Genomic DNA, 12689 nt, shown 5'->3' with positions numbered 1-12689 from the left:
ACCAGACTGTGAATAAGACGCACTAAACAGACGGGATTGGAGAATGTGCAGTTTTTGATTTTAGCTCCTTCTTGAATTAAGCCAGGGTAAGCCCCACCATCAGCAGAGTTCTGAAAAGCACATGAGGATAAAACGAGCAAGCATGACTGATTCCTGTAAAGTATAAAGTTTAAGATTTCCCGTAAACAGGATAGTGTTTTTAAAACTGAAAGTGGACCAACTGGCATACCGCACGCATAAGGTCATAAAATCAGCTTTTCTGAAGGATGATGGATTTTATTCAATACAGTGATAGATTTCCTGCAGGGCTGCATAGAAAATGTGATTTGAACCAGTTAGGGCTGGGCGATATGGACAAAAAGTCATATCTCGATATTTTCTAGCTGAATGGCGATACTCGATATATATCGATATTTTTTTTGTGCCATAATTGGGGTTTCCTCCAAAGCATTATAGCATAGCATCTTTGTTAGCTTCATTTTTTTGTGAGGCAAACCCTTAAAAAAACAGTCAGTTTTAATACAATGCCTCGTGCCAAATGTCACACAGGTACCTTTGTTAACAGAGGTCTGCACAATATCAAAATGTATAAAACAAATGAAATAAAAATAAACTGCCTACATATATAGAATAAAAATGCTTCTTGAATGAAATAAAACAAATATCCCTTTCCTGCATTACAATTAAATTCAAATACACTGTGCAATTAATACAATGTAGACAGTAACAGGCAGACTTTTCCACTGAGGTTGACAGTTGTGCAAATAACAAAACATTTGTGCAAATCTCAAATAAAACATTCAAGTCAATTTGTCACAAAATAAGCTATATCAAAATCATAAAAAAAAAAAAAAAAAAAAAAATTAAATCGATATAAACGATATTGTCTCGTACCATATCGCGTTTGAAAATATATCGATATATATTAAAATCTCGATATATCGCCCAGCCCTAGAACCAGCGATGTGATGTGACTCCTGGTCTTTGTTGTCAAAGCTATCTGCTAGCTATCTACAAAAGTATTACCCTCACGCTCTAATAAACCCCACCATGGCATCAGCCCCCCCGCACGGTCCCAACCCCTTGCAACCACACCAGCATTGTCCCTCCTCTCTCATCCCTTTTACACTATGCCACATCCTGGCAGGGCTTTCCGGAGATTTGTGCTGAGAAAAAGGAGAGAAAGAGAGAAGGACTCGGCAGAAGTCATCCAGAGGTATGAAGCGTTTCCCTGCCAGGCTCTGCTCTGCTTGACAGACTTTGGTTTCACTCTCGTTTCGGAGTGTAGGTCTGCTGTTGCTTATTTACAACCGTATCTAATCTGACTAAGCCAAGGAGTCTAAACGTGGCACTCTGAAGTGTAAGGCTTGTCAGCAGCTTTAAAAGAGCCCAATAAGGCATCTGCCTACAGTACCACAGTTTCTAGCAGAGTTCTTGTGTTAGCCGTAGACAGTACTCGAGTTGTAAAAAAAAATCTGGGGGGATGGTGGATTTTATCATATGGGGACAGATCATTTGTACTGATTACAAATATTATAATATATTACAAATAATAGCAGTGACCAAAACACCTGCAGAAATACTGCAGGAATGACATAGCAGCAGTTAAATGCAGCCTTCTGTAAGCTTTAAATATCCACTGGGCTTACATCAAATACATCAAAACACAACAATAAAAAACAGTTTTCTGAACTTATCAATATGACTCTGTCCTTCACAGGATAAGTAAAATGGATCACTGCATAAACTCAAAATCTTAACAAGAATATTTGTCTTATTTCTAGTTAAAATGTATAATTTTAGTAAAAAAAAATCTCATTACACTTAAAACAAGACTCATCACTGGAAAAAACAACAATTTTCACCTGTTTCAAGTAGATTTTCACTTGAAATAAGTAGAAAAATCTGCCAGTGGAACAAGATTTTTTTGCTTGTAATAAGAATCTTGTTCCACTGGCAGATTTTCCTACTTATTTCAAGTGAAAATTTACTTGAAACAGGTGAAAATTGTCAAATAAGTTATTGTTCTGGTGATGACTCTAAATGTTGAAATAGCAGTAAAACCACATTCATTGATGAAATGACATAAGGGATGGAAAGGGGGGATGGCAGTTTTACAGGGGGATGATTTAGACCGTTTTTATTTCAGGGGGGATGCCGTCACCCCTCATCCCCCCTCAACTCCAGTACTGGCCGTAGTCAATCAAACTTTTATTCTTTTATATCCTGAGAAAATGAAAACAAGCAGTTGAGTAGTGAAAAAAGTTTTATATTACGCATCGACGAGCACTGGATGGCTGATAATGTTCTGCAAAAAAAATGAAATTCTTTGCCGTGTTACAAAAACCTGAGTATTTAAACTTGCAATTAAGCCCATCCTGCTGTATTGATGCATCGCTTTGGATTTTCTCCTGAAAAATATTTCCTAAAACTACAGTCTCCATGACGAGCCTTTAGACATGCAAAATGGGAGCGTAATGACTTCACTAACAAGTTCAGAAAGTGTCCCACTCAGGGCCAGATGCTCTGTCACAGAGGGGCAGATGGAGACTGTGACACCAGGCAGTACATCTCAGTTCCTGTGACATGTCAGTATCATCGATCTGCAGTGTCAGCGCCATTAGCGCTCCGTGTTACTTCATCAAAGTGAATAATCTGTGCTGAAATGACTGAAATGACTGAAGCAAATGGTTAACGCTAAAGCCAATCAGATACCAGAAATGCTATTTTATTTTATTTTGTAAAAATGTTGTCAAAATTTCCCCCTGTGGCTTTTTGTGCATTTTTAACTGAGTATATAGACTACCAAAAACTGGTCAATGAAAAACCAGCTCAGACAGAGTGAATAAATCACATAACAGCAGGTTAACTTTCCAGCATGGACTCCGTCAAGATCCCTGAGCTCCTCGTCATCTTTCTCTGTCAGTAACAGAAGACAAGACTGCTATTGGGTGTATAGCTAAAGCCCATGGATGGTAGATATGTTTGCACCTATTCGCTGGATGTTATATGGTTCGTTTGTGTACATGTTGAGGTTAAATTTAACAATAGTTGCAAACAAGTGTACAGACAAAAGACATTTAACATTTTAAATCATCCTGTTATCTCAAGGGTGTTAAACCTTTTCCTTTACTCATAAATATGTCAAACGATGTATTATCTGAGTATGGGTTTTCATGGGTTGAGCTGCCGCTTTCTTTTTAAAGTGTGTCATTCTAGCTCTGTATGTTTTATTCCCTAAAGGACATTTTTCAAATTTTCCAAAGCATCCTCTAATATCTGTAATTGTACTTTTTTTTAGGTGAAAGTTGGATGCGTCACCATTATATGTTTTTGGTTAAATGGGGTATCGAAACAACCATTTATTTCAATTAAAAAACAACCATGTGTGTCATTACTTATTTAAAGCCCCTCTATGTAGCAATAGCAATTCTGACCACATGAGTTACATAGATCTGCTGTTCTGACAAAAGAGCTACTGAGTAGGGATGGCCCAGCACATCGTGCAATACCACTGTGTACCACTAGAGGTGCACCTATTTGTGGTTTTTGCATGGGGTTGACACAAAGCGCCAGCCATCTAACTTCTGAATTTAGTCTCATGTGCAACTAAGATTCTTTGCAGTTCCTCGACTATCCGCTAGAGGCTGGCTGCAATACCAGGTCAATCTCCAATGACTCCCATGTTAAAATGACCAATTTTAGAGCAGAAATAAACAGCCTGGTTCAAACAACCATTTTGGTATCAATGGTTTGATTTCACACCCCTGACAACTATTAGGGGTTAGAATTTTTTTTTGTACCACACCAGGAGAATTTCTATAAAGCATTAAATGTATAATATGATTAATTGACAATCAGCTCAGGCAATGGCTAGCCACTATCGCTTGATCGTCCATAATCATCATGCTACCGTGTTAAGTGAAGTAATCAGCAGTTTGTACTAACCCAGAAATAGGTAAACATGACAGTAAGTTTTGATTTTGCGGGTGAATCAACATGTTAAAGGATATATTCTGCAGTAATTTCGGCAGGAATCTGGTGAAAGAGCTGGTAGCCAAAGCATATGTTGACTGAAATACTGTAGGCGTGTTCCCGTCAACTTTCCCAGCAACATGGCTGTGGCCTATACGAAGAAAAACAGGCTTTGAAACGGTTCTTCAAAAACCATGTGACTAAATGCTTCATTCATTGTTTTGTTTTTTTACAGTCATGGTTGACACTTGAACTTTATGATATACTGCCCCCCACGTGGTCAGAAGTGGTATGTCTACATGAAGTGGCTAAACTAAGACAACATTTAAAGGCTTTTTCTTTATTTTAAACATTAGTAATAAAAATATTATCCACTGTGCTGTGTTGACCACTCTCAGGAGCTTCTTCCTTTCTGCCTCACTGGAGTTGGAAAACCAAACCTGGATGCAGTAGGTCAGGATGCTCTCAATAGAGCAGTGGTTCCCAAACTTTCTGTGCCCAAGGCACACCAAAGGACAAATACAAATTTCAAGGCACACCTATTGTGCAAAATAGCCTTATAACACGTGTTATCACTAATATCATCTGTTTATCTGTTAAGTTTATTATTTACTAATGCCAAATAAGATATGACAAAGACAACTATTCTACTCATGAAATATTTATTAACAAAATACTTCACAAAAATATTTAAACTTTATCAAATTGGGTTTCATCAAACACACCCATTTCAGGAGGATTTTTTAAAATAGTTTTTAGATAAAGAGTTTGCCTCTGTATTATGGAATGAGTGCATTCAAAGTAGTATATAGTAAATTAAAATAATTATTTTTGTCTAGTTGTATACTATATTGCAGTAGGCTATGGTTGTCACAAAATCCCACGGCACACTTGGACTTGCCTCAAGGCACACCAGTGTGCCGCGGCACACAGTTTGGGAACCACTGCAATAGAGGATCTGTAAAAGTTGACAGCAGCTTCTAGCTGATGTTGTTCTCCATGAGCACTCCCAGGAAGTGCAGATGCTGTTGAGCCTTCTTTGCGACAGCCTTGGTGTTTGCAGACCAGGACAGGTCCGCGGAGATGGTGGTACCCAGGAAGTTGAATTACCATTTCCATTTCCATTTACCATTTATGAGGATGAGTTTTAGTTGATAAGGGCAGCAGTGAAATTCATGATACATTTCGCAGGTTAAAAGTTGGGCTGGAAATGTTATGGCGATAAAAATCGTGTCCTTTTATCCTTCTTCTGGGTTTATGTCCTCCCCTGCTATCAGATAAACATACTTCCCACTCACACATATCCACATGCAGACATCATTAATAATGAGTGTTGACTGGTTGCTTGGTGTACTCATGTTGAGTGTAGAGGCGACATGGGAGGAGCTGGTAAAGATAAAAGGATGTTTATCTGGGGCTCTTGCATAGAACATGAGCTATGTCAGAATCAAGAAGCAAATCCTAGAGTTAAAAAAAAGACATCAAGTCTTTGTTATTTAACATTCTAAATCCAACATCATGTTGCAAAATCTTGTATTTCATTGTTGAAATAATAAATCTACCTTTGATACTTCCGTCTCTCTCAAATCTGTACAGTTTGTCTCTTAGAATAGACTGACTTTAAGATATTTTCCATCCTCAAGACTGCTTAGCACACTATTCACCACAACAGCAAGGCTCCTGCATGGTTACAGTTATAAATGCCAAAGGGCTCCATATTTCATAACACTGATGAAAGGTCAACAAATTCACCTGAGATGTTGCTTCTCTCTGGCTGGAGAGATATGTGGACCAATCCATTCAATCCACATGGGAATTTGATGAAGGTGGGCAAGTATTTTAAAACCTCCCAACCCTATAATGAGCAGGTGGTACTTAAAATTGATTTTTATTATGTAATATAAACTTCAGCAAGTTATGGAAACCAACATAAAAGGCCCCAATGGGGGAATCCAGTTCTGCAGCTGAGGGTCCAACGTTGCACTGATCTAAAAATAAAAGGCGGAATCATCTCATATCAATAATGATCACATCAGTAGACCAACACAAGCAAACACATGGTGAGTATCAGGAGCCTTTAATTTACTTCTTACAGCTGCAGCTTGTCACTTGCTGCAATATACTATAGAAGCCGTGAAAGTGCAATCGAGCGTATCAGTTCAAACGTTTAAGCTATGCTTTTTTCACATGAGTGTCTTTAGACAACCCATTCTCACATCAAACAACAACAACATTTCATAATATTCATTCAGTTGCTGTATATATATATAATTGAATGTATTTTTGTATTCTTTTTCTCCTTTCTTTCGTTTTCTTTTACTAAAAGCCTAACTAGGGACAGGAGATGGAAACTAGCAATAGCTATAATCTCTGTACGCAGAACATCAGTCACATTGGCTTGTTTGTAATGAGTGAATGTGATCACATGTAAGCCTGCATTGTTAAATAAAATAAATTAAATTAAAATATGATCGAATTTCAATGTATATTTCTTGCTAGAAATAATATCAAAACACTTTTATATGTCGAAACTACCTTAAAATATTTTCCACTGAGAAAGACAAGGATGGCCGCCATGTTTTTATTTTTACAAGGCAGCTGCAGGCAGTCACATGACTTTTCGGCAGGCCAATAGAAAAATAATAGGGGGAAAAAAACATGAACATCACAATTTGATAGGGCTTATTGTGAAACTAATACGTTTTGTACTGTGGACAAACGTTGCTATTTCACATTTTGATGTGAGAATGGGTTGCTTAGACTATACCCCACCCATACCCACTTATTCCTATCAATGGTCACAGGGATCTGCTTCAGCCACCCCAGCTCTCTTCAGGAGAAAAGCAGGGGCACACCCTGGACAGGTTCACAGTCCACCACAGGTCCACAAATATGGACAAACAACCACCCGTTCAAACAAAGTCCTGCTGACTATTTAGAATCACCCATTAGTCTCACATGGATGTTTTGGGATTGTGGGATGATGCTGGAGTACCTGGAGAAAACCCATGTTCGCCCAGAGAGACCATGCAAGCTCCACACAGAAAGACCCCAGCTGGGATTCCATCGATCACAACTTTCAATCTCAATCAATTAAAAAATCTTTATTTCTATAGCGTTTTTCGCAAATAAAATCACAAAGTGCTTTTAAATAAAATGCGGACAAGTTACCCAGTTAACTTAAACCTTCTTTAAATGTCTTCAGTTATTTTTTAAAAGAGTCAAAACTATTGGCCAGACGCAGAACAGGACGTATAACGGCCATAGTTGAGGGGCAATGGATAGGAAAGCATGATCTCTAAATTTAAAATGTGTTCTTGAACCGGATAAAAGGTTGTGATCTGAGGACCGAAGTATACGAGCTGAGGAATAAGAGCTTAAAAGATCACAAATATATTTTGGGGCTTCATCGTGAAAAGGTCTAAAAGTCAGGACTAAAATTTTAAAATCAATGTGTTGTCCGACTGGCGGCCAGTGCAGAGAGGATAATATTGGGGTAATGTGATGCCATCGACGAGCACCAGTTAAAAGTGTGGCTGCTGCGTTCTGCACAATCTGCAGACGTTTTAAGGAGCATTTATTAAAACAAGTTAATAAGGTAAAACAAGCTAAAATAATCAAGTCTAGAAGAAATTTAAAAAAAAGTCAAATAATCTCCAAATCAGTGCGTGAAACAAATATTCTTTAGTTTTGAAATCTTCCTCGAATGATAAAAGCAATTTTTGGTAAATAGTCTTGAATGTCTGTCAAACTTTAATAAATTGGTTTTCACTGATCCGCTTACAGAAACCCAGGCTAAGATTTTACGCTTCAGAAGGAAGAGTCTCATGGATACATATATAGCAGGAGGTCTGTGTCCACAGCTGTAGGCCTTCATTTACGCACTAGTGTCTCATTAATTAGTAAAGACATTCACTTTTCAGTGCCAAAACATAGATACAAAGGGAATCAGTACAGCCACTTTGTCTAACAAGTGACTATAAATGAACAACATCTGAGAAGAAATGGAAAACATTTAAAGGGATGTTTCTAAAATGTTTTAAACCCAGATGGAAAAATGTCAAGTCCTGTTACTGGATAACACAACTAATTGGCTTCTTAAGATTAATGTGCTCATATCATTTATTTTTCCTATAGTATGTTTAATGTGATAGGCTGTTTTTTTGCAGGATTACCTCCTAGCAATAACTACAAGGGGATGCAAAGGCTTTAAACCATGGTGCTTTGTAAAAGATTTGTTTGATTACAATGTTATGCAACAGAGGTGATACTCTGTTATTTCATTAGCGTCTGAGCAGCCAGTGAAGATGTTGTCAGGGTCTTCTTGGAAAAAACAGCATGTGTCTTTGAACTTCATTTTATAAGCAGCACCCTGTGCTTTCATGTCTTCCTCTGATGAGAAGCAGTTCTGCCGTAAAGATACACTGTGAATCATTCACAATCAAAGTTGGGTTTCCTCTTTGGATATTGCATGAATGAACCACCTGAGTTTCAGAGGTCTATGGTATAATAATGATGGGCTAACGTTACAACTACACTATTTTCTGCTCACACCAACAGGGAAATGTGAATGCTATAGTTGTCTAATTGTCTCTTTTTATCCTTTTATGGAAACAGAATCTTAAGACTAAATGAGCTGTTTTTTTCTCGCCTTGCTCTCCCACCCACCCACCACTTCCTCTTTCCTTTCTCTTTTTCACATTCCTGTCCTTCCTCTGTCCTCTGTTGTCCCTCCTCCTCCTTGGTTTCGCTACCCACAGGAACTTCCGGAAACATCTTCGGATGGTGGGCAGCAGAAGGATTAAAGCTCAGAGTGAGTCAGTGTGTGTGTGTGTGTGTGTGTGTGTGTGTGTGTGTGTGTGTGTGTGTGTGTGTGTGTGTGTGTGTGTGTGTGTGTGTGTGTGTGTGTGTGTGTGTGTGTGTGTGTGTGTGTGTGTGTGTGTGTGTGTGTGTGTGTGTGTGTGTGTGTGTGTGTGTGTGTGTGGTCGATATGTTTGCTCTGTGTGATACTGATGTTGTTCACCTCACCATCATCAGCTGCATTTTTTTCTCTGTGTGTTTTTTGTTTGTGCGTGTTTGCATATGTGTGACACAAAGCGCTGCTGAGCTGCTATACTGTTTTTCTTGAGAATATATATTATTCAGTGTGTGTGTTTGATAAGCCAGCAATGGGAGTCTGTGCATGTGTGTTTGTGTGAGTGTGGTACATGTGCTGTGCAATAAGTGACCTTCCAATGTTGTATCTTTTTGAATTTCTATTTAACATCTTTCAATCGTTTCTTTAGGGAAAAGGTAGGAAAAAGATGTTAAGTCTAAAAAGGAAGTAGGTCATATTAGCATTGCCAGAGGTTTCTCTTCCAGCCAACAGAGAGCAAATTCAGTAATTTCACAGTCAAAATTTGTTAGATTCATTTGCTGGTAATTACAGTTTTTTAAATGAACGACCTTGCATTTTTCAGTACAAACTTTCAGTAGAAACTCTACAGCCATCATGGCTGTTTCTCTCGCACTCCCTTGTGTAGTGAGTAAGAATAAAGCACTAGGCATGGGGCGATATACGATATTATCCTATATCGCGGCCGCGATAACGTTATCGTGGGGTACTGTAATTATCGCCAATTTTTTTTTTTAATTTCTTTTTTTTTTTTTTGTCACGCAAGGCTACCAGCCAGGTAGAAGCCAGTGTTATTTTTTTCATGTATTTTATTAATATTATTTATTATTATTATTTATTTAATATTTTTTCAGAGAGTAATACAATCCGTGTGCATTTGGCTCTACTTTGTCACTTTATTTCTATTTGTCACTTATTTCTTTCGACTCTCAGGGAAGTATTTTCTTACAAAAAAAGAAAGTTCAAATAAGTACCGGTACCGGTACTATAGTTTACACTTTGTAATGCATAACATTTACAGTACACTATTTGTTCTCTACCTCAAGTGTCACTGTGTTGAGAATGATTTGAGAATAAATGTTCTGAAGGAACCAGTGGATCCACGGTTAGTGTTTTTCCTTGCAATTTAAGAATTTTATAAGCGACACGCTAATATCGTGATAATATCGTAATCGTGATATTTTTGTCCACTAATATCGTGATATTAAATTTTCATATCGTCCCATGCCTATAAAGCACCCACCCCATTATGATTGGTTTGGTATATTGTGTACCTGTGGAAATGTCTGCAACTGTCAGGGTACCAGAACTGTGTCATGAGAAAGACATTTCAGAAAGTTAGTGGTTATGGTGGGCCAGGCTAACATACCCCAGCAATGACGGGTCATTGTTCACACTGGAGCCAAATTCCTTTAATGTGTTCATGCACTCCTGTGTGAAAGTGCTTTTTCCTCACAGATGCAGATTCTAATGGCACATCACATACGCTTTTAAAAAGGACAGTTTCCATTGTGTTATTATATCACGTAATACTACATCTTGAACTAGGCAAACGCTACAAATTATTGTTGAGGAATGACAAAAGCGCCAAAACATGTGGCGCTTTGAGCAGTATTCCTGATTAAGCAATAACAAATGCTTTAAAGTGCTCTAAAAATGTTCTAATAGGTCAGTTTTAACTGTACAAAGCAGAACTGATTATATCAAAGAGGCCTCAGTAAAACATGACATTTCTTTTAATCCATTTTAATGATAACATAAGCAATAAAGAGCACTAGGACGACTGTGTACTGTTTGTGCGCCTGTTTGTGCTTTGTAGGCAGTTTGTGCACTTGTGCAGAGGAGGATGTCATTTTGTGTACACTATATTTGTGCACTTAAAGCTACATCAGCTGTTACAAGCTTGTGTGTTATAGGTGTTGTGTATACAGCGGGGGAAATAACTGCTTGCAGGCTTGGTAGAGCGTGTGAGAGTGTGTGCACGCGCGTGTGTGCGTGACTATCTCTCCCCGCCTGCACTAGCATTCGCTGAACGTAGATCGAAGAGTTTCAGCCGCTCCTGGAGTGATCCCACCCCTGTCAAGACTGACTCTCCTCATGAACCCAGAGACAGTGAGTTAACACGGACTCACACATGTGCATAAAAATACACGGACACGCACTTCCTAACAGCTACAGAGGATAGAAAAGGGGAAAGAGAGAAAAAAAAGGGAATTGAGCAAAGGGCTATAACTCTGAGGTTATCAAGTAATTCCTACACTTACAAACAGAAAGATTTGCCACAAATGTGTAGCAAAGTCGAATAACTAAAGTATAACACCGGAAATACTGAATATAAATGGGTTTTAAAACAGAACTGAATTTTATGGAAACTTCCCAGATCTGTCATACGACACTAATTTAATTTAAACAATCTCTCTAAGTACCATTCAAGTATGACCTTTCACATTGTTTATCATAACATCTGTATTCTCAGATTCTCCTTCTCAAGTATTAACAATCTGACAATGGAAAGCCAGAGCATATTTATAATGTTAATACTTGCAGATGATAAATTGCTCATTAGTCCCGTTGTGCCCACATGGTTTGACTGACAGATTTATTAAAGCTTGAGGCAGTTTCACACTCATTTGGCACCTCTGTTTTTACTTAACGTACTTACTTACTTAAGACGCTGGAAGCCATTTCTGCAAGACATTGTTTGATAGTTGACGCCAAATTTCCATCACCACAAGGATGAGAATGAATTATCTTTCTTGCTACTTTGACTAATAAATAACATTTTTGAACAAAGGACTGAGTACTGTTGCTTTAATTGTTAAATTGATCACTGTAGCGTGATTATTCCATTTTTTTTTTAACCAGAGTTTCCAGGTAACTTAGTTACTTCAAAGTTTAAGCTTATAGACAAAGCGAGCCATTTTGCATGTAGATGTACACCATGCCCATCAGAAAATATAAAAAATATGGTTCTTGTGGGATCTTCATTCAGCAGTTTTAGTTTGAAGAATAGAAAAAAACACAATTAAAAATTATTCAAGTGAAACACTCTGGCTTTGTTAAACACAACTTGAGGCAGGCACTTCACTAATCAAAAACATTATTCAACAAGCAGGTTTCACATTTCTCATTTGCCTTGAAAGATAGCGCCTTGACGTGAACCTTTTTTTTTCATAAACCCCTACAAAAACCCAAACAACATTGGGATCCAGAGAAAAGGGTGAACTGTGGAGTAAATGACTACACTCTCCCCTCATCATTGTTGACATGCAACCTGCAAGTCATCCACAATGGTGTAAATGGGATTCTTTTCTTCTTGCTGTCATATTTATTTTTTTACAAGGCCGGTACCAAACAAATACTCACTATCCCCGTGACCAATGCAGGTTCTTGATTCAACACCGAATATCACTATCCTCCTATCATCGACACCCCCTGACTGCTTCTCTTAAGCTCACTGCGACCTTTTTGTGTTTTCTGTGGGTGTAAGTAGTTGCTTTTTTTTTGTTATTTTTGTTTGTTTTTGTGTCACAAACACTGATTCCTTTTTCTGCTCATTTGTTTGCCGATTCCATGAAATCCGTTGTGCATTTTCTGTTTTAAAGGCATGTGGATTTTCTGTTAATGATGTCATGTCTTCTTTGGTCTACCTTTAGGTTCCCCTTCGACAATTTTTCCATTTTGATAGGACTCGGCCCAAACTTTACACATACAACATCTTTTGCCACGATTAAATTGAGTCAAATTACCTTCTCAAAGGAGTTTCACAACCACTATTACACTTTCCAGCTCTCTCGTTAGGGCCTTGTTTCTTTGCAGT

General features: G+C 38.0%; 1 protein-coding gene across 4 annotated transcripts in view; it reads left to right on the top strand.

Annotated features, from left to right (window-relative positions):
* nsmfa (NMDA receptor synaptonuclear signaling and neuronal migration factor a) overlaps nucleotides 1-12689 on the top strand; it is a 56755-nt gene that overhangs the window by 23805 nt on the left and 20261 nt on the right. For 3 of the 4 annotated variants that reach the window (XM_061733429.1, XM_061733427.1, XM_061733426.1), the window contains 2 exons: nucleotides 8736-8788; nucleotides 10892-10981. In XM_061733429.1, the coding sequence (XP_061589413.1) occupies nucleotides 8736-8788; nucleotides 10892-10981 (143 nt within the window). The remainder of the gene's footprint in view (nucleotides 1-8735; nucleotides 8789-10891; nucleotides 10982-12689) is intronic. The other variant, XM_061733428.1, reaches the window with a different exon arrangement.

This window comes from Cololabis saira, chromosome 11 (genome assembly GCF_033807715.1).
Source record: "Cololabis saira isolate AMF1-May2022 chromosome 11, fColSai1.1, whole genome shotgun sequence".
Classification (NCBI taxonomy): Eukaryota; Metazoa; Chordata; class Actinopteri; order Beloniformes; family Belonidae; genus Cololabis; species Cololabis saira.
This window is presented reverse-complemented; position numbering and strand designations above follow the sequence as displayed.